Source organism: Artemia sp. Qi Xiang Cuo, chromosome 15 (assembly GCF_049724085.1).
Source record: "Artemia sp. Qi Xiang Cuo chromosome 15, ASM4972408v1, whole genome shotgun sequence".
Classification (NCBI taxonomy): domain Eukaryota; kingdom Metazoa; phylum Arthropoda; class Branchiopoda; order Anostraca; family Artemiidae; genus Artemia; species Artemia sp. Qi Xiang Cuo.
The window spans coordinates 35,314,114-35,337,444 of NC_142808.1; the positions used below are offsets into that span (position 1 = coordinate 35,314,114).

The window sequence follows — 23,331 nt, forward strand, 5'->3', positions numbered from 1 at the left end:
CAATTGAATTCAATTCCTTCTCCTTTGATGCTGCTGCAGAATCCTGAGGAGATGTTTCCTGTTTAGAGGTATCGGCGGCGGGTCTCTCACGATAAGGTTTATGTTTGTCCATACGTCGCAATGCATCTTGAAGTAAAAGCAGTTTTTTGTCATCGGCAATATTCTCGTCATTAATGAATTTGCTTAGATTGTCTTCCAAATGTTCAATGGGAGGGAGGAAAAGTTTATATGGTGTCAATTTATTGATCTTTGCCATTCTCTAGAGAAAACTGTTCACAGGTCCTACAATTATTGGCAGTAAAAGGGTGAAAAAGCTACCGTCTGCTTGAAGGAGCCGTGTTATTTTAAATTTGTTTACCTTGTTCTTAAAATTCCAGGCACGTACAGTGGAACGATGTTGCTTTGTCTGTTGTCTAACACCTTCTGGCAGTTGAACATTGCCCTCAGTTAAATTTAAACAAAGTTCAGATATTAGATTAATGAAATCATTGTCGACACCATGTTTAAGTATGGCTTTTCTAAGCAAGGGTTTTGAAGTGCTTAAAACGGAAAATAAATGCCGTTGTTCGTGTAGTTTCTTCAATGTCATAATGGCAACTAATAGCCTTTTCTACTGTTCACCGGAAGATATACTGTAATTTCATTGTCGAAAATGTCGGTGACTACACGTAGATCCTCGGGCGTGCTCTGATTAAGATCCAGCAAAATGTAACCGTAGGGCTTGCTAGTCGCCTGTGTGTACGCTGACAACAGAATTTTAGGGGCGCCGGGGTATATCTGTTTTTTGAGAGTTATGCGCGAAATATAAACACGCACGACTCGATAGATAATATAGATAGTACAAATCAAAACAAGGGTTTGCATATATTTGATCTGATGAAACAGATTGTGTAGAACCAGAGTAACGGAAATGTGTTCATGATGGGAGTGAACAGTGAACAGTTGTAGCATTTCCTGTGAGAACTGTTCAATGCATTCAGCCAAATCATCAATAATCAGCCATGAGTTTGGTTCAATACTATTGAAAACATCAAGTCCTCGTATGAATTGTATTGGTATGCTTCTGGCAATAGCTTTTATTTTATCATAGGACTCTTGCCAAATACTATAGCAATAGTAGATTTTTTTTCGGTTTTTCCAAAAACATTTTATCGCAATTTTGAATTATTTTAGCTAAGAGTGTTGTTTTCTGCGACATTGAGGGCCCACACAGAAACGATCTGAAGGGTGTTTTAAATATATACATGCTGTTGACAACAGTCGGACTACAACTAACTGTAAATCATATGTGTCCAATGAATAAGTAGCAATAATTTTCCCCATAGATTTATCTGTTCCAGAACAACAAAAACAATCTTTCATGGCAACATGTATTACGACAATATGAAAACAAATATTTGTTCAACATGAACACTTGTTAAACAAGAACCTGACAAAATTTCATGGTCAACATGAAAACTCTACTTGTTCAACGTGACACTTGGTCAACATGAAAACTCTATTTTTTCGACGTGAACTGCAATGATAAAACTCTATAATAAACACTTATTGTCTTTAAACCCTATTCTGAATAACACTTTTGCACATTAACACTTTTCTGTACAATACTTTTGTGTATAACATCAGTGTCCATCCACAACACTTTTGTGGGCCACAGTTTTTGTACAATAAAATACACATGGAACTAGCACAGTTGAACATTACGTTTAATTTAAAGAAGGGACCCCCCCCCCCCCCGGGACCGCGGGGCCGAAGGCCAGCCGGCCGCGGGCGGGGCCCCCCCCCCCCCCCTGGGCGGCCCCGGGAAGGGCCACCCCCGGGAACCGCGATGGAAAAACAATAGTTGTCGTCACTGCTACTACAGGTTAGTGGATGGGTTAGTGGTGGTTAGATTGGGTTAGATGAGGTTGAGTTAAGGTGGTTAGATTGTCAGGTTAGATGAGGTTGAGTTAAGGTTGGAGCATTTAATTTATGAATAGGTTGGTGGTGGTGGTTAGTTGGTTAGTTCAGATTAGGTTAATTTATCCAGACCAAGTTGATTGCGATAGTCTATGCATTCAACTCGGTCTGAAATACGGTAGTGACCATGAGGCAGGACAGTCACACCATTCTCGAGCACATAGACTTTGTCGGATATACACGACATTGCATTCTTTTCCAATCTCACAGTATAATTTCTATACTGTAGAGAGCGAATTGCAAGCACTTGTGCTCTTGGCACTAAGCTACTTTCTACACAGTCTCTGTACACGCTAATGTTGAAATTGCTCTTTACAAAATGTGTAGGCACCCTTTTACACGCCTTCTTTTCTTCCCCACAATGAGTTTCAACACAATAGACTTTGGGGCCCGGGAACACCCCCCTGGATATCAAATCACTCCCTGTCTCTGATTTTAATTTTGATAGTAGGTTAGGGGCTTGACGTTTCACCAGCTCGGGGTAGAGAGATGGATTCCAGTTGGTGAAATCCATCCGCGAGCTGATGTGTTCCCCCTTTTCTAAATCACCCAATAAATCTTCAGTCCCATTTACCTTTAACCGCAGAGAATCTGTATCACCATATTAAACTTGAACCTCCCCCTCCCGTGGCCATTGCACCTTGCACACATTGTAAAAAAACGACAACATGAGCTTTTTTGAAATTTCTAGTACTGAACTGCCGCCTGCGATATTCTTGTTCAGTACTACATTTCACTTACGCCTGTGTAGAAGAACCATGCCAGTCTCAATGCTCGTGAACGATGTAAAATTGAGGGCGGGAATAATTTGTGCACACTCTAGAGGGCGAGTGACGACGTCGCAGCGAGATATGTTACGAACGCTTTCTCATATGTTTCCAAACGCTGAATTTAGAATGAGCTTGTACATTTCCTTCTCCACCTTTGAATTTTCCCTAGAGCGTTTATCGACAAAGGTTTCGATAAACTTTTTTAAATATGGTCGCTGTTTGAACTGCAGAACCCTGTGTATTTTAGTGATTTTGAAACAATTGCTCACCATCCAGTGCAAAAGCTCATGGTGAACACCGATATTCTACTTAGGGTCCAAATCAGCAATCAGTTTCTGTTTGGAGGGAGTCCAGTGCATCCCCATATCCTCAACCAATGAACGATTGTAGGGGCTCAGAGAGTCCCTGCTCACAGGCCGATTGATACAGGGAAAGACAAAATCCTTGACTGAGTCGTGAAGCGCCAGCGGAATGTGACCGTCAACTTCAAAGAACCATCCTTGTGGCCCATTGTCCTCGACGGTGGTAATGTCAGGGAACTCACAAGGCTTCTCAAGCCATTGATATTTACACACGGCAAAGAGTAGTGAGACATTGCCAAGGGGTACAATGAGTTCATATCCAAGAACACTGCATTTGACTTTGCACCGGTGCTGTTTTGTCCGCTCGGATCGGTTGATAAGACGAGGTCCCCATGAAAATCATACCCTCCCCTCATTGAACGCTCTACAAAAAGGTGTTCATCTTCATCGGTGATTAGACCTAGGTCCTCCCTGCTAGTGTTTTAAATCAAATCCATTACTAAATGGGGTTTAGACAAATAATAGCCTATATCTAACCCGAACGCTGAATAGATCTGGTCTCTGTTCTTACAGACTATATCCAACAGAGTTAAAACGTCACTGGCCAAGTACAGTCTACAATAATGCCACCCATTTTTACAATCCCCCTTGGACCACACCTTCTTGGCAAACTCATACTCCTCGGCTGTGCATTCACTGCTGGTCAGTGAATTGTAAAAAGCTTCAATTGGAGGTAGTTTCACCTCACTTAAGCGTGCGCCAGAACAGTAATAATCGTATGCGTATATACCTTTGCAGGTCAACAGGTCATACATTTCACCATCTGGAAAGTGCTGTTTAAGCAAGGGAAAGCTATCAAAGTTGTCGCTTTTCTGTACTTGAATCAATTAACTCTACGCCTTGGGGAAAAAACTAAAGGAATCTAAAAACCTGATTTTATTAAAGCACGTATGCCCTAAATACATTGCCTTCCATTTAATTCCTAAACGTAATCACGTTTCGATTAATTTTGGGATAATACAGTTGACCATTTAAATGTTTAACTATAAACAATCTAATCCCCCTCCCTCCCTATACCGCCGCGCTCGTGCTGGTCCAAGACATTTTAAATAATCTTTAGAGTTGTTAATGAAAACAGGACTAAAAACTGTTGGCTCACATGTAAATTACACGAGTGATGGGCGCCCCCTCTAAAATTACTACCCCCCGAGGATATTTCCTGCCACAAGTGATTATGATCTCTGACTTTCCTCCTCCCCCTCTTTTCCCTTTAGTCCCCTTATCCCCCTCCTCTGCAAACTCTCCCTTACAAACCCAACATATTTTTTGATTTTTAATCGCGAGACGATCCTCTGCAGACAACACCATTGGATAATGGGTATTTCTCAAACGAGAAATTGCGCCATTAGCCGTGCCAAAATGTCTTGACCATACACTCGTTCTCATCCAATGTTTCCACTATTTCTAACAACTGCATGGTGTTAGAACTGTCTCTTTGTGCATGAGCGTATGACACTGCAATAACCTGGTGTTATTTGACTCGAATTGGAAATTGGAGATCGTTCACCTCCACCAGCTTAGCTTCAGAGTCCAAGGATATTTTGTTGCACTGGAGAAGGGTATTTTGGAAATTTTACAAACGTAAAATGGACCTATCCCCTGAAACCGTTTCCACCGTCTGGTAGCCATGCCGGCTACAATGCCTCATGTGATTTCACAACTTTAATTCATTCCAAAATCTAGAGAGGCATGTTGGACAGTAGAAACGTACCCCCCTATTCTTACCCTCCCCCAGAACTCTACTAATGTCAGTGATCGGATTAAAATGACCGATTGTGTTTGTTTCACTAGGCTGTGTGTATAACAACCAAACCCAGTGTTTAACCAAATCAACGGACGGGCCCCTGATAGGGAAAACCACCCCCTTCTTTTTAGAACGAATCCCATCTTCAAATTCTGTTTCGTATTGTACCACAGTAACGCCGATATTTAAATGGGCATTAGCCCTTTCAAAAATGTCAATAGATCTTAGCGTTACTGGGTATTTTCCTTCTAAGCAAGAAAAATCTACAACTGGGAAATCGGACCCATCCTTCCCATGTACAGCCCAGTGATCTAAATTTTTCTTGGTAGCGTCATCTGCTAGAGGCTGAAAGGCTGAAATGAGGAAAGCATACTTGAAACAGATTTGACCTGTTTCAAAACAGATCTTCTGGACACCACGACAACCTACTAGATCTGGATTATATTTTAAAACTGTATCCCTTTCATACCCCCCGCCTGCCCCCCTCTTAAAATAAAATCTTTCTTAAATTTACAAATATTTATACCTAAATTCTCAATAAATAAAACTACTGAACCACTCCCCTTTTCGTTATATTTCTGGACATTCACAATAAATTTCCCTATCCACTCACAAAAAACTCCCTAAAAATTGTCCAAATTTGGATAAATTATGCACATCTCGGACTTTACATAATGATAGTCAACCTCGCTTTTCCCCTCATTCAAATAAAAAAACTTTAAAAAGATATACACATCATTTTAATACCTACCCCCCCCCCCCCACAATTGAATTTGGTTCTTCAGTAGTGCACGAATTTTATCTACATATACATGCACAATCTCTACAGGATCAAAAACAAAATTTCCCCCCATAAGTGTATTAAAAGGATCCCCAAACGTTGCAGTGAAAACAACTATATTATTCAATATTGTATTGGATAATTGAAAATCGGGGAAAGATGTACCCCCTCCCCCCAGTAGTTCAACAATATTTGGGCTCTAATCCACTTCAATTGTTCGAAGTGGACTCGTTATGGTATCGATAGCTGGAGGAGGAGGAGGAGGAGAAGGGTCCCCGGTTAATTCGCTTGTGAAATCCTCCAAAAGCTGTAGTGTATTTGGGCTCAAGTCTACCAGCTCAACTGTGCTATTATCTACATTAAAAAGAAAATCGTTTATAAACTCATCTATATTATCAGGTATTTCATTGTCATGTAAAATGCTATCGGCCGATATTAAATTGTTCGGGGAATCCACGTGTGCCTCCTCTCCTTCACCAGCTGATGTAGGCGATGATGAATATTGGACCAATGGTCCTCCAACCTATAAATGAAAAATAACTTATTTTCAAAGTGTTCAAATCACCCCTACTGCTTTTAAAATTTGAATTATTATTTAAAGTCAGCGTTTAGTAGTAGTAGCAGTATGAGCATAGTAGCATTTGGCTAATTCAACTTAAATAAAATCAAACTTAATATAAGATAAATACAATCTAAAACGCCGATTTACATGAAAGGCTGCAATTTGGTTTTGTTCAAAAAAAAAAATAGCTTATTTTCAAAGTGTTCAAATTAGCCCTACTAATTTTATTTTATTTTTTTTTTCGGCAATCTTTAGAACCATAGCACATCCCTCTGGCGCTTCCTGGGCTCACAGTGCATCTTGCAGCACTTCCCTGACTCGTGGCGCATCTCTGTGGCGCTTCTCGAGCCCGCGGTGCTTCCCCCGGCGCTTCCCTAACCTTGCCCCACAGCGCTTCCCGGACCCATCGGCGCATTCCGGGCTCCGCAGCTCCCAGCCATTTACATAATGTCCCAAAAAACCGTATTGTTAGGCGACATAATTTGTTTCGCCTACTTCCCGTACAGGTTGTCTAAGACTTCAAATAAACCTAGATTATTTTTGATCTCGTGTCTGTTCTGTTTCCAAGCGTATTTTCTGGGAAACAGTACAATTAAATTCGAAAACAGTTAATTCTTATTCAGGAATGTCTCCATGCAAAATCTTGGCAAGTTGATCTAGACAATCGTTACGCAAATTAGAATTACGCCTATGTGTAAGAGATTGCAATGCTATAATCTCTGTCCAACACAAATTGAGTGGGGGAAAAACATCTTTTAAAATCTATGAAATTTTAATTTTACAGTGTTGAAAAAAAAGCGAAAAGCGAAAAGATTGAAGAAATGGTTATAAACTAATAATCTTTTGAAAAAACCGTGGTCTTTACTTGATAGCCTCCTCATTGAAAATTGTGTTTAAATAAAACGGCAGTTTATAACGCAAAGGCAGTTTTCTATGAGGAAATTATGTCCGGGATATAGTATCCCTTTTCGACTTCACTACGAGCCGATTCAGCAGACTGCTGAATGTATGCGATAACAGTGACCTGATTTAAAATGGTGAACAATGTCCTTTAATATATCTGACATAATTTTACTGTGATGAAATAAAAGGTTTACTTCTAGGCCACTTAAAACTATAATATTCTAGCAAAAATAGCATTTTGTGATAAAAAGGTTCTCTAACAGTAAACTAGAAAATTAGCTAAAAATATTATTATGAGAAAGCGAAGATGTCTACAATGGAAAATTGGAAAGATTAGAAAAAGAGCGGTTTCTTTGACATGCAAAAAATTACATTATATTTAGATATCTCCGAGGGAGGGGGGAGCAGAGAAATTTAAAACAATGGGTGTAGGATTATAGAGAAAATAACATTTTTTTAATATCTCTGAGACAAACTTTTACAGTGTTGAAAAATAGTGAAAAAGAAAAGACTAAAAAAACATTGGAAGAAATAGATATTTATTTCTATAACTAGAGGTAAAAATGCTTACATTTTTATATCCCGGCTGCACTTGGGTGCCAGATGGCCCGGGTAGCGTGTGTTGGAGGGCAACCTCATGATCTTGAATAGGCGGGGCAGCTCCTAAGACCCTCGACAATGTTTGATAAGGGGGTGATGGGCCGGCTATTTCACGATCTTGCGTAGCTTTGGCATTGTAGTTATCCGCCCACTCTCTCTTAAGTTTTCTGCCAGGCTGCATTGGGGCTGCTTCACCCTTTCTTGCTCTCTTAGATGGAGGGGAGACAATACATTCTTCACAATTGGCCTTAAAAGAAGAGAAAAAAATTAGTATCAAAACAATTTCCCCCTTTTTCACAGAAGGAAAATTAGTACTCATAACCTAACCATAATTTTGTCTAGAAAAGCATTTATCACTAAGAAAGCACAACGTAAAAAAATTTCATGAAATATACTAATTGCATCCTTTTTTTGAATCTGAGAAAGAAGAATTACGGCTCACTAAACCGTTCAAAATTCGGCCCATATAAGTCAGCCTAATTTCATATTTTTAGGTATTTCTGTTCTTTTCTGGTTTTAATCTGTATTGAGTATGCCTTGTTTGATGCATTTAAAGTATTAATGGTATTTTTTATCTTTCCATATCCTTTTACAATAGCTGGTATTTACTCCACACCCAAAAAAAACAGCCCCAGGACCATAATCCCCCACGAAAATACACCTGAGAAAATACAGGGAAAAATGTACCCACCCACCACCGAAAGAGAACGCCTCTTTTTGAATATGAGAATTACGGCTCACAGAGCCGGTCAAAAGTCGGCATAGTGTGTTTGTAGAAAATCCCCCCTAATACTAAACATTGAAAATGTAAATATTTATTCAAACATCGAAGCATTGATCTAAGCTATGGTTCTTTTTCAGTTATCCAATAAATAAAAACATGTTTTTAGTTGCATCCTTTTGAATCTGTGAAATCTATGGAAACTAAACTGCTAACGAGCAGGAAGTGCTTTAAAAAGGGTCAGAGCTAATTATATGCCTCGCGTAGAGCATTATGTCAAAACCAGAGCGGTTAATAACAACAGTGACGGAAGTCAATGGTCGCTTTTAGCTAGGATATAGAACACTTAAAATTGCATAAATTTAACGAAAGGATAATTATTTCTTTTTGCGAGAGTTTTGTTGTAAAACAGTGCGGGGGGGGTTAGGTTTTGAGGGGAAAAGAAAATATTTTATGTATTTAATTTTGACGGAGAAACAGGTCCTTTTGACTCTGTCTGCCGCGTTCATAAACACATAGGAAAAGGGGTGACAGCTAATTTTAACCTCGCGTAGAGCATTATGTCAAAACCAGAGCGGCATTTTCATTAAAAATTGACAGAAGTCAGTGATCGCTTTAGCTGGAAATATAGAATGAAGGAATTTAACGAAAGGATAATTATTTCTTTTTGCGAGAATTTGATTGTAGAACCAGGGTGGAGGGGGGGATTTAGCTGGAAATATAGAAGGAAGGAATTTATCGAAATGGTATTTCTTTTTGCGAGAATTTGATTGTAAAACAATGGTTTGGGGGGGGGGAGGGGTTTGGGGGTAAAGGAATATATTTACGTTTTAGCTGAATATACTGGAGGATGTCCAATGAAAATTCGTTTGAAAATAAAAATGCACTTACATTGCTAATTGCGGCTGCCAAGGCCTCAAGCTCATCAATTATGTTAATTGTTCTATCCATTCTAGTTGTTTGCACTATGTCAAAATACTTTCTGATAATTTAATCACATTGCATGTCCGTTATATACGAAATTTCAAGGGCGAATTGTTATGTAACGGGGAAAACCATATGTAACAAGCCCTCTGATTGGTTGAGAAGGGGGATGTAACCGACTCGCTGATTGGCTGAGAAGGAAACACGTGATCTAACTGTTTCCGGGAAACTCTTAACATTTGCTGAGAGCAACAACAACAACAAATACTATTTCTGGATCATAACATTCGCCTCGAGCAACAACAACAAATACTATTTCTGGACACCATGACATTCGCTGAGAGCGTGCACTTACAACAACAACAACAACATTGACCTTGACATTTGCCTCGGAAACAACAACAAATACTATTTCTGGATCATAACATTCGCCTCGAGCGTGCCAAAAACACACCTGGAGAAAGAGGTCATTGACCCCATTAACCACGTGTTCTCCCTAGGGACTCTATGCCCATATTTGGGGTGCAAAAAAGTTATAGGTGGCAGCAGGGGTGAGGGGTGGGACCTCCTGAGGCATCTCTACTTATAAAGTACAGACGTTTTCAGGGGAGATTTTTCCTGGTAGTGAGGGGGGGGGTCGGGCAGGGACATATGCAGGGAGGGGGGCCTCTGGGCCTGGGCCCCCCCGAAATCTCACAATTTTTTTCATTTTCCCATAATTTTCTGATTTTTCTCACAGAATAATGGGTTTGAAGGATTTGGCCCCCCCCCGAAACAAATTCCTGCGTACGTGCCTGGGGTCGGGGGTTATGTAGGAGGATATTTCCATGAAGCAAGTTTTCATGGGGGAAGGGACATTGCTATGAAAGGGACGCCGGACTTCCCAGCATTATTTAAAAAAAAAGATCAGAAATTAAATATAAAAAAACAAGTTTTTCAACTGCAACAGCAGCAACATCAAAACTTTAAACGAACAGAAAATATTACATATATGATTGGGTTCACCCCCTAGTCAATACCTCACTCTTTAAGCCAGAGATTTTTAGTACTTTCATAAGAGCTATTTATTCTAATTAACGGCCTTTGTGATTAAGCGGTCATTTTTATAGAATTGGAACAAAATTTGAACTTTCACTTAAAGAGCAAGTTATTGACTAAGGGGCGAACCCCCTAATATACGTATTGAAAATATATGAATATAGAAGTTCGTTACGTAAGTTAATTCGTAAGTTACGTATATTTACAACTAATAAAAACGTTCGTAAATAAAATGAAACAAGTTTCGAGAAAGCCATTTAACCAAATAAAAGTAAATTAATATGAAAATTTTGTTTTAATTATTCCTGTACTGTGAGCCAAGATCAAAACCTGCATTTATTGAAAAACGTTCAAAAATTAAATAAAAAAAACAAGTTTTTTTAACTGAAAGTAAGGACTGACATTAAAACTTAAAACGAACAGAAATTCCGTATATGAAAGGGGCTGTCCCCTCCTCAACGCCTTGCTCTTTACGCTAAAGTTTGACTTTCTCAAAACTCTATTTTTTTAAACAATAAAAATCTTTGCCTTAAAGAGCAAGGCGTTGAGGAGGGGACAGCCCCTTTCATATACGGAATAATTTCTGTTCGTTTTAAGTTTTAATGTCGCTCCTTACTTTCAGTTAAAAAAAACTTGTTTTTTTTATTTAATATCAACAAGAGTCGAAATCCTGCACAGACAGTCTCAAGCCTATTACCTCCGACTCATTATATATTCATGCCTACAAATATTATGCTACTACGGGGAGGCAATCCATAATAGATAAATTAGCTAGGAAGAGGTACCAAAAACTGACTCAATAACGCGTAAATTTCGTTTTAATGATGATTTTGCGTCAACACTTATCAAGAGGTTCTTTTGACAAACATTGAAGTTTCTAATATATTAAACAGGGTGTTTTCCTTCTTACTTATCGCTATCCTTTTTTTTATTCCTGTCTCTGAAAATGTGTTGTCACGCACTAGTTGATGTTTTTCTCTAAGCCATATATTTAATAAAGCTAATTACAAAATTATCTTTATTAAGTTTTAAGGAATAAGTATTATTAAGTTTACTTAGTGACTTTCTAAAGAATGTTTCTTCCGCCCTAAAGCCCAGGTGATGAATGGTGTGTCTCGTAAGTAAATTAATTGCCAGAGGTTTATCATTTTTTAAGGTTACCTATTGGTTTCGATGTGTAGTGGTGGTTATGGTTAGACTTAAAGAAAAAAGGGAATGGTAAATATTTCGTTGTGTAAGTCCTCCTATTTCGTCAAATTCGAATAATTTCTTTTTTTTCAAAAGGATTGGGTAGCTATTAATACCAGGTCTTAGATCACCGTTCAATCAATGGGGGGGGGGATCAAAGCATTGGGCAATAATCCCTGCCCAAATATATATATCAATTACTTGTCATAAATAATACTTAAAATTTTCCTGTGCAGAAAAAAACATAATTTTGGTGTATTTTTTAAAGGGTCTTTACATTATCGCGAAAGCCATCTTCATTTATAAGCACATACATTGGGCAAGACTTAGGATCTGTTTCGTAAGTGAACATGTTGAAAAAACTTCTTGGTGATCTTAAACCTAACAAAAAAAATCCTCCTGCTATAATTAAAAAAGTTGTTTTTGGAAAAGATTATTGCTTTTGAAAATATATTTGACATCGCGATTTCTATTAATTAGCTCCAACTACATTTTATTATGGTGATGTGCTATAGCGTTAGAAGGTTACTTTTGTATTGTCATACCTGTCACGACTACAAAATGTATCCAATGTTTTTAAACACCTGAGGTAATTTCCAAAAACTATTTAATTAGCTGTACTCAAAGGGATGATCAACAGGGCAATGCATATCACCATTTAAGCAGCGAGAAGAGTTCTGTAAACGGATTTTGGCCCTTGACCAGGTGCGTGAAAGTTTCAAATATGAATGTTTAGGTATGACGGTGATGATGTTGATATTTCTGTCCATTTGCCCTAAAAAAGTTTAACTTGCATCCGATCGTTTTTCATTCAAAAGAAAACGTAGGTATTTTTAGTAACTAAATTTAAAAAAAAAATAAGTTTTTTCCTCTGAAAGTAAGGAGCAGCATTAAAACTTAAGACGAACAGAAATTAGTACGGAAATGAGCGGGTTTTCTCTTCCTCAATACCTCGCTCTTTACGGTTGATGGGACTGATTGAACCGGTTCGTGAAACACTCTCCACGAACCGTTTGCTCGGGCTGATTGTTTTTTCGTCAAAATGTATATCTTGTATATGTATATCTCGTCAAAGATTGTATATCTTTATATCACTATCGACATTCCTTTTCTTTTATTCTGGATCTTCAATGCGCCCAAATGCCTCCTGTACCCCCTAGAGTTGTTTTAATGCAGGTATGCACCACCTCTATTTAGAAAATAAGATGTTTTATTATACTTTTCTTTGGTAAAATTTGTGGAAGCATAACATACGTTTCAAAAGAGACGTCTCTTTTGAAACGTATAGCAGGTTTCGAAAGTATATACATATTTTTTTTTACTGTTTCATCGCATTGATTTTTCTTTAAGTTACCTAAGGTGATTCTAATCAAAATAACGTAGAACCTCTATGTTTGGCTTTTCCGACACAGGTAACTAAACTTTGCTTTACTGTAGACGTTAATGTCTTTTTACCATATTCAAAAATTAATTAAAAATACAGGTTGTCCGTTGAGCCGCGTTTTATGCATTGATTTTTTTGTTGCTTTTTACCAATATCCTTTGTATTTTATTTTCATAAGTCATTTTGTCTCCAGTGAGTTTGGCTTAAACTTTTCTGAAAACTTCTCTTTCACCACGCTCGTTGAAGGCTTCGTTGATAACGCCTGCTTCATGGTTATGCTGTTTCAAATGCCGTTCCCTAGTCCAGCCTCTCGAAAGTAAAATATCAAACAAAGCACATTTTCTTACTTCTGAAATTTACTATATCCCACAGCTGAAATGAATAAACCAGATCTAAATGTATAGGATGAACAGGCTCAAACTTCAGCATCAATAGGAATGAAGTGCAGCTAAAGAACATTATTAGCAATACAATTCGTAGTCCTATGAAAATTGTGTTCCTGAAAAAAGCTTCGGCTCTTTTAGCCTCGAATTCTCGATATTTTCGTTATTTATACTAAAGATTCTCAATGTCCAACATAAAATCCTGTATTTCTTGTAGTTTGCCAATCGTTAGCACTTTGTTGAAGTTGTGTCTCTCCCCCCAACCCTTCCGAAGATAAAATTCAGTTTATGTGTCTGTGTTCTACATTATCGTTATTTGTTATTTGTTAGTGACAAAATATGCAGCTTCCTTTCTTGGTTGAAAATTAAATAAAAAAAAACACGTTTTTTTTAACTGAAAGTAAGGAACGACGTTAAAACTTAGAACGAACAGAAATTATTCCGTATATGAAAGGGGCTGTCCCCTCCTCAACGCTTCGCTCTTTACGCTAAAGTTTTTTATTGTTTAAAAAAAAATAAGAGTTATGAGAAAGTCAAACTTTAGCGTAAAGAGCGAGACGTTGAGGAGGGGACAGCTCTTTTCATATACGGGATAATTTCTGTTTGTTTTAAGTTTTAACATCGTTTCTTACTTTCAGTTAAAAAAAAACTTGTTTTTTTATTTAATCTTCGAACGTTTTTGAATTAAAGCAGGTTTTGATTTTGGCTCACCGTACATGAACAATTAAAACAAAATTTGCATATTAATTGTACTTTTATTTGGTTAAATGGCTCTCTCGAAACTTGTTTAATTTTATTTACGAACGTTATTATTAGTAATAAATATACGTAACTTACGAATTAACTTTCGTAACGAACTTCTATATTCATATATTTTAATACGTATATTAGGCGGCCCGCCCCCTAGTCAATACCTCGCTCTTTAAGCTAAACTTCGAATTTTGTTCCAATTCTTTATAAATGAACCCTCAATCACAAAGGCCGTTAATTAGAATAAATAGCTCTTATGAAAGTACTAAAAAATCGTTGGCTTAAAGAACGAGGTATTGACTTGGGGGTGAACCCAATCATACATGTAATATTTTCTGTTCGTTTTAAGTTTTGATGGTACTCCTTATTTTCAGTAGGAAAACATGTTTTTTTATATTTAATTTCTGATCTTTTCTTTAAATGATGCTGGGAAATCTGGCGCCCCCTTCATAGCAATGTCACTTCAACCATGCAAACTTCCTTCGTGGAAAGATCTTCTCACATAACCCCCGACCCATCCATCCCCCCCCACTACCAGAAAAAATCCCCCCTGAAAACGTCTGTATACTTCCTAATAACCAATACTATATGTTAACATTGGGTAAAGTTCATAACTTTCATCCCTCACCCGGGGACTTTGGGGGATTAAGTCATCCTAAGGGACATAGTCATCATATTTTCAGCCATGCTGAACAAAATTGCTATCTCAAAATTTTGATCAGGTGACTTTGGGAAAAAAATGAGCGTGTGAGGGGGCTTAGTTGCCCTACATTTTTTTGGTCACTTAAAAGGGCACTAGAACTTTCAATTTTCGTTCCAATGAGTCCCCCCACAATATTCTAGGCCCACTGGGTCGATACGATCACCCCTGGAAAAAAAACAAATAAACACGCATCCGTGATCTTTCTTCTGGCAAAAATGCAAAATTCCACATTTTTGTAGATAGGGGCTGGAAACCTCTACAGAAGGGTTCTCTGATACGCTGAATCTGATGGTGTGATTTTCAATAAGCTTCTATAACTTTTAGGGGGTGTTTCTCCCTTTTTTCGAAAATCAGCCAAATTTTCTCAGGCACTTAACTTTTGATGGGTAGGACTAAACTTGACGAAACTTATATATTTGAATTCAGCATTGAAATTTGATTCTTTTGATGTATCAATTGGTATCAAAAACCCGTTTTCTAGAGTTTCGGTTACCATTGAGCCGGGTCGCTCCTTACTTACAGTTCGTTACCACGAACTGTTTGAACTGGCCGAGGTACTTGCTAGAACAAGTGCTTATACTTTTAAGGTGTAAACCACCTTTTGAGTATTTTCTTTATCCAGACAATAGGTGAAAACCCGTGGAAGATATTTGCGGAGTGTTTGAAACTGCATTTTCACGTATATTTAATTTAGTCCTAAAAATAGAAAGTGTCTATATACGCTGTCAATTCAGTTTGAAAGAAACCATAATAAAGAGGGATATATGCAGTTTACCTTTAGAAGGCTGGGATTGTTCTAAGTGTTCGCAACTTACCACAAAGAGCAATATCCGAAATAGAGCACAAAAGAAAACTGATTATCACAAAACATTGAATATAATCCATTTTTTATTCTTTGCATCAACCGAAGGTTACTAGCATGATATTCAAAATACAGTACATGGCTTAATGACGCAGCTTTTGACTTCTTTTTTGAAACCTGTTCGGTATTACCGCCAGGAGAGCCTCTTCAAAGAAGCATTAAAATTGTACTTGATTATGGAGTCTAATAATAATAATTTATTCAATTCAATTTCATTGTTAAATCATCCTTAAGCAGCTGACAAATATTTTGCTTTTCTTCCTTGCTTTTTCATTAGTGGAAAATTTAAATAAGAAGGCACTATGAGGGCTAAAATTATGAGGGTTATCCGTTATATTTTTTTTTTCAAAAAACAAAAAGTTGAAGCTACGACACATACCAGTTAATAACATTTAACAGCAATTCGAGTGGAAAAGCTTAGGGAATTTTTTGAAAATATAAAACTGATAATAGCGAAAGTTTTCAGACATTGTCTTTACCACCGAATGCATCCGAAATCCACGGCCGTACTATTCTTACAGCCAGGAATGAGTCCAGGAGTGCCATAATCAGATGAAGGGGGTGGGCGTAATTGACCCTCCCTCCTTAGATTTTGAAAAATATCATTTTGTAGTATATTCGTTATACAAAACAAGCCCTCCCTTCTAAAATTTTTGGGAATGGGCACCCCTGCAGGAGGCATGAGCCAGAAAACGTTAGAAATTTAAACCGGTTGGTATTTAAAATCATTTGGTATCCAATAGTTTTAGTTTCCCAGGAAAGTTTCAAATTACCAATAGGGGATCTAAAATCTAACAGTAGCCTATACTATGCCAGAGATGATGAATCTTTTAGCACTATAGCTTGGAATCTCTGTATTGAAGGGAACTTTAATTTTAATTTTTTAATCTTTTGGAAAATTAGTATTTAATACAAGAAAAATCAATCGTAAGATATACCCAAAGTGCAAGAATGAGACAAAACGGGCCTTAGGAAAAACTATATAATGCTATTTTAGCTCCCAGCTGGATAGTATTTTATCTGTTTACAGGCCACAAGCATAATTGTAGGCTATTTCTTTAAAGGACAAAATAGACTCCATATAATTTTCAGTCTTTAATGTCTTTAAAAAAAAAAAATTAAAATCTACGTGACTATTATGCCTGCAGGTACAGAAACATGAAGCGTCTGGGGTCGATTTGACTCATCCTAGTAATTTTACAACTGTTAAAGAGTAACCTATTTTGGTAAGATTTTACACTGTTAGAGCATAAATACTTTGAAATGAATCCATGATAGTGTTCCATTACTAAAGGGCACGTCCTCTTATCTCTCCTCACACAAAATAAAAGAAGTGTCCTTGCTTTTCCTGAAAATAAACAACAACAAAAACAAGTAGTTTCCACCGTGCTTTGCTACTCTGCCAATTATGCAAATAATCTTTAGTCAATGTAACTGTTTTTATTTGCTTCTGCGTATATCGTCTTCTTAGAAATAAGCAAGAGCAGAAGTGAATGTCTGATATATTTGTGTAGACTACTATGCTTAGTTTGGGTCCAATTAGCCCCATGTCGCTAATTGTTGGAGGTTTGTACATCCCACCAGTAGAGCTTTCATTCGTTATCGTGTGCTTTTTAGTTATGCTGTTCCAAATACCTTTTTCTAGTTCAATCTTCCCAAAATAACGGTATTTTCTTATCTTAAGTACTTTGTTAGTTCTTTAGCGCAAACCAGATACTGGCCAATCTACGAGACTCGTGGTGCTTCTTTAAGGAAAAACCTTTAAGAACAGTTCACATAACGTTTTGGCGTTACGATCTCCTCTTCACACGCACAAGGTTTCACACGCGCAAGGTAAAACCTTTCGTTAGACCTTACGGTAAGTAACCGTAAGACAGAACAAAACGCAAGAGCCTTGATGGAAGAAGTTAAAAGGACCTTCTACATAGAAAGATTAAGCCCATACGTTACGTTCAGGGCTATGGTTGTTAGGTTTCATGTCATGGCTCTTGAATTCACCTACCTTTACTTCAAAACTGTTTTCTTCCAACTGGACCAGTATTTTGTCGTAACGAATCCTCAACATTAACATAGACTATTACCGCTATCATTGCCCGTAGAAGTTTCGAGCTGGCAAAATATGGCATCAATAAACAGCTACAAAGAAAATGACTTGATGCTTGCCACTGTAGCTATCCTTGAAGAGTAGGCTACAATCAAAAAGAAAAGTTTGTCGTGCTGTTTCTTACATTTTTTGTAAGAAAAGCATTTTCTTCACCTTTTAATCAATTTATTTTAATAATTTTTCCGTGAGAGGGGGGGGGAGGCGGGGGGCATTTTCCGAGGGAAGGAGGGGGGTATATTCCGCAGGGGGAAATTTTCCGCGTGGATATTTTCCGGGGGTATTTTCCGCGGGGGAGGGGTATTTTCCGGGGGGGGGGTGTTATTTTCCGCGGGGGGGAGTATTTTCCAGGAGTATTTTGCAGGGGATATTTTCCAGGGGGTATTTCCGCGGGGGAGAGTATTTCCCGGGGATATTTTCCGAGGGGGTATTTTCCGGGGGGCATTTTCCGGGGGCGTAATCGCCAGGGGGGGGGGGTAAATGCCAGCTACCGTCAAGAGGAAGGCCCAAAAACCGAAAATTTTGCAATTATTACAAATGATGATTCCCTATTTCGGCAAGATATATATATATATATATATATATATATATATATATATATATATATATATATATATATATATATATATATATATATATAAAATCCTGTATTTGAGGATACGGATTTTGTCAAAAACGGCATTTCGCTGAAATAACATGTTCTAATACTGACAAAAGGTACTAGATATTGCAAGAAATAAAAGCAAGAATAAAAAAGGAGACACATCCCTGCTTCCCATGCTAACAAGTGATTTTCTTTGTTAATAAAAATGGACGGCTGTAATTCTCCTAATTGGTGTTTTTGGCTATTGTTATTCCAATAGTGTAATTTTCATTTCGGTCTGATATCAGTTTTGTAAGGTTTCAGGCAATTTTTTTAAATTCCCATATTTTTTTTCTTAACAATCTTTTACCATTAAGATTAATGGAAATAGTAGTTACTATTCTTGAATCACTTTCAAATAACGATTCTTCCTCACTTGAGAGTTTCTTTTCAAAACTCTGTTAAATTTTTGATTACTATACCCTAGGGTTCATTTTTTACTGGGTCGCCCCTAAGGGGGAAAACATGATTGAAAATGAATATTAATTTCAGGCCGACGGTTAGTTTTATTTATGAAGTTCTCCCTTATTTTTTGAAGACAAGATGGTAATCGAAATACCAGTTGGCGAAGTCTTACATCTGTGCTCTGAAATTCGACATCTATTTGGCTTACGACTGGTAAAATGTGTTTTAAAAAATAACTTAGACTGAACATTTTTGAATATCTGAATGAAAATACAATATTTTAGGGATTGTAGTGTTTTTGATGTTTGTGGCAACTGGCAACCCTGGGTTCCACTTGTTTCTGAACACTTCCAATTCCACTTCTGAGTTAAAAAGCTCCGAGCTTTGACCAAATTATGAACTTCCAACCCCTAAAATAATAGAACTGGAGAAAATTGGCACAAGAAAACATTCAACCAGTTGAGGACGTTTTAATATTATCCTTTAACATCTATAGCTTTAATGCTGGCTAACACTGCATCACTTGTGTTATGTTGATGAGATTAATTTGTCAAAATAAATAAATTGACATGTGTATTTTATAAGCAGGTAGATTCTGTGAAAGTGAAAATGTTGTATAGACAAACAAGCAAAATCACAAAATTTAGGAGGTGGGGCAGGGTGGGAGGTGGGGTAGGAGGTGGGAGGTGGGGTAGGTGGGAGGTGGAGGTGGGAGGGGATGTGGGAGGTGGGGTAGGAGGTGGGAGGTGGGGTACAAATCACAAAATTTAGGAGGTGGGAGGTGGGGCAGGGCTGTCTCAAACAAGCATACCCCTTGTATATGTCTTTCAAAAAGACAGTCCCTAGATCCTCCTCTTTTTGCAGGTCATAATATTCACTAGGCACATATTTCTGTCAATGTCTTTTATGGGATTCGTTTCGTTAATCAAGATAAGTGCCTCCGCACTTTCCAATCTATTGGAGAAAATAAAACGTTTCAACTAACTGCCTTCCAATAAATTCTACATATCAAGTAAAAAATCTAATTTTTTATCTAATTTTATAAAGTATTGATATACTGTTTTCTGTATGTTTCTGTCAATTCTTTTACATTTTAAACCAACTATATAGTAAGTTCAAGAGGCTTATTACCAAATATATCAGCCAAGACACTTTTCTTTATTTATAAAAAAAAATACATGCATCAAGCTTTTGATTGAGTTGTTTCTATTTCGCGGGTCAAATTCTTCCGTATATTTTTATTCTTTTCTTTTGCTTTGTTTCTTTCTTTTTTTTCACAATAATATATTGTCACTAAATATGAGCCAAGTTTAACCGATTGACAACAGGAAGTGGGTTACACATCAGTTGTAATACTAGCAATCATGCAAAAACACCATGACAAGCTTCATAAGATGCTTGTAAAAAAATAAAGGTTTATTCATTAACTGTTTTAAAAATCCAGTCAAGATAATGCGTCGTCTTCATATAAACACCGTAAAATCCAGGCTCAGCACACCTGTAACCTGAAGAAACAACCCCAATAAGGTAATACTTTCCATCAAAATCTGCCATCAAAGGACCACCAGAATCACCCTAGAATGCAAAATACAAAAATATAGAAGCAGTGAATATTTTTCGGCGTTTTTGGTGTTTTCGGAATATTGGAATTCGCCCATTTGCCTGAATCGTGTTGTTAGATCTCCACCAAACCATACAAACTTCTGGGGCACTTCCTAAGTTTATGGGGGGGAGCTGACGTGAGAAAATTTGTTACTCCCTGACATGCACTACTGGGAAACATTGCTTTCCTTGAGGCCGTGATAATTTAATAATTTAAAAAACATGAACATTGTGACACGAAACAGTATGACGTTGAAAGACCAGTATTATATTGAAATTTTCGCGAACGAATTCAGACGATTTGAATTAGACTTGTTAAGAATTTCAGGAACTTATGTCCCAGGGTTAGTAAATACGTAATTAGGTGAAAGAGAAATTATGGATTTGGGTAGGAGAGAGGGGATGTCAGGGTGAATAAGGAAGTGGGTCCTTGTTTTCAATAATACAGAGAAAAGTATTTTAGAAATTCCACCCATTTTAATACATTTTTCTTTCAGCTTTAGGGTCATAACTTAATGACTTTGATAGACTCTAAGATAACAATTATAGATGAACTTTCAAAAACATTTGAAAATGAAACAGAAGAGTATAAAATCGGACAATGTAGAAGTCAAATGGAATAATTTCAAGAAAATATTCAGAAAGTAGCAGCAGAGGTATTAGGGAAGAAAGTCAAAATGTAGCTCAGATTATTAGCAAAAACACTGAATTAGTAAAGTGCAATAAGGCTAAAGCAAAAAGAAATGATATAGAAAAGAATTATATTAGAGACAGCACTAAAAGAATTAAATAAACAATAAGGCCTCAGAAGCTGATGGCGTAGTAAATGACTTTATGAAATTAGCTTAGGGTCTAAAACACTGCTCAAAGCTACGAAAATTATTTAAACTAGTTAGTCAAAAACTAAAATTCTCCGACTCTTAAACACGAAAAGATTTGCTGAAATCAAAAAGGACTTGGAATTTAGTAAATCTTAAATTGGTCAACTCTGGTGAAGAGAGAGAATACAAAATTAACTGCGCTCAGGTGGCTACCAGACAGATCGCGCATAACTGACAGCAGTAGAAACCGACTTGAGGATCAGATGGGTTGATCTCTGTTCTTTTCACAACATCTCTCTTCGCGACATCGCCTGAGTATATACTGGACCTTGCGAAAAAAGGCAAGCTACTGTCTCTTTCTTTATCTAGACAGACAGATCGCGCATAACTGACAGCAGTAGAAACCGACTTGAGGATCAGATGGGTTGATCTCTGTTCTTTTCACAACATCTCTCTTCGCGACATCACCTGAGTATATACTGCACCTTGCGAAAGAAGGCAAGCTACTGTCTCTTTCTTAATCTATCGGATAATTTTCCACTAAAAATTTACGAGTTGCTAGTAAAACCCAAAGTTCATCTGAATATTTGTATTCAAATATGTACAAAGCAAGGACCCAAGTGATAGCATTATGCAATAAGAAAATAAAGTAAAATAAGATGTAGATTTTGGGCCAAAGATGACAGAGGGTTAACTTGTAAAAACATATTGTAACTCAAAAAATTTCCGGTCTTTTTACTGGTGTTACATTTCATAAAGAAGAACCAATTAGGTTGTGGGTATTTTTACTGGTTCAAAATTTTACATTAGAATACAAGTGTGAACGTAACGAGGACCTGAGAAATATTGGATAGTGATTATACTCGTAGTTCTTAAATATACGATTATAGTATAACAGTTATCTTTTGTTCTTTAGCAAGACGTACACTTTTCACCTCCGCTAGTTTAAAATTAAAAAAAAAATGAGTAAAGAAAATATCAGACCGAAGATTGTTACTGGAAGTAAAATGGGTGCATAACAAGATTTTATATTTTATAAAATTATGATAGAAGGACCATACTAAAGAAGAAAAGAAGAAGAAAATACTGCTGGCAAAAATCAATATTTTAAATTAATATACATAGGTGAATTAAAACATATTGTTAAAACATAAAAAATGAATAAAAAATAGGTGAGAATAACCAAATATTATCACGATGAAATGGAAATAGTGCTACCTGACAAGAATCCGCTTTTCCTGATCCATCTCCTGCACATAAAACAGTCTCATCAAAAACAATGGATGTTTTAATCTTACTGTAAGCTTTTTTACAAGCTTCTGGGTCTGCTATTGGGAGTAGAGCATCCTGTAGAAACGGACTGGCTTCTTTTCGATCTAAAACAAATAATAATTCTCAGTTGCCTTGAATATTTCTTGAGGCTGGATTCCTGTATGAATTAAATTTGAGTTTTGGAACTTTTAAAACAAATCTAGCTGCTCATTTCGCTTTTTATTTGAAACCAATTTTGATCTTATTAAACCTGTTAAATATCTCATCGCTGGCACGGTTCAAGCTCGTATAGGATATTTTAACACTTCTGAGATAAGTACCAAAACCGTTTGCCAGGCTGCTCTCAAGAGGAGGATCAGCAGGATCTTATACATCAGGAGGAGTAGAGTGTTATTGAATATATATTTGCCTCCTCAACTCTTCTCCTTTAACTGAAACATAGTCGGAAACTTGACAGAAACTTGTTAGTTATTTATGAGCTTTTAAAATGTATAATACGAGGTTCAGACGCGATACCGACAATTTATCTTCAACTTTTGTGTTATTTTGTATTGCCTCTTGTAAATGAGAAAAACTTACTAATTGTTAGTTCAATAACCCTCATAAATTATGACGAAGAAAATTCTAAATAATTAAGATATTTAGTTTATTTGCTTCTTTATGAATTCTCGAAGAATAACTGGTTAACTCTTGTTGTTATTTCTCGACATTAATTTCTTATTTATTTTCTGTCTCAAATAGTTCCAATATGTCCAAATGTTTGATCACATTTTCTTTTTTTTTTCAAGAAATCAGCTGATTTGTTTTCAATGCCCTTCACTGCATTTTTGAGTTTCGAAAAATACTTTGGTTT

At 36.9% G+C, this 23,331-nt stretch overlaps 2 protein-coding genes across 2 annotated transcripts in view; both read right to left on the reverse strand.

Annotated features, from left to right (window-relative positions):
* The window catches only part of LOC148943608 (venom protease-like), a 123,868-nt gene extending 108,122 nt beyond the window's left edge, over nucleotides 1–15,746 (reverse strand). Inside the window, exon 1 of the mRNA XM_089101025.1 lies at nucleotides 15,588–15,746. Within this exon, the coding sequence (XP_088957151.1) occupies nucleotides 15,588–15,657 (70 nt within the window). The 5' untranslated portion in view covers nucleotides 15,658–15,746. The remainder of the gene's footprint in view (nucleotides 1–15,587) is intronic.
* Nucleotides 15,747–19,920: 4,174 nt separating this feature from the next.
* LOC148943609 (venom serine protease Bi-VSP-like) overlaps nucleotides 19,921–23,331 on the reverse strand; it is a 102,398-nt gene continuing 98,987 nt past the window's right edge. Inside the window, exons 7-8 of the mRNA XM_089100897.1 lie at nucleotides 22,425–22,582; nucleotides 19,921–20,358 (exon numbers count right to left, since the gene is read on the reverse strand). Of these exons, the coding sequence (XP_088957023.1) occupies nucleotides 20,200–20,358; nucleotides 22,425–22,582 (317 nt within the window). The 3' untranslated portion in view covers nucleotides 19,921–20,199. The remainder of the gene's footprint in view (nucleotides 20,359–22,424; nucleotides 22,583–23,331) is intronic.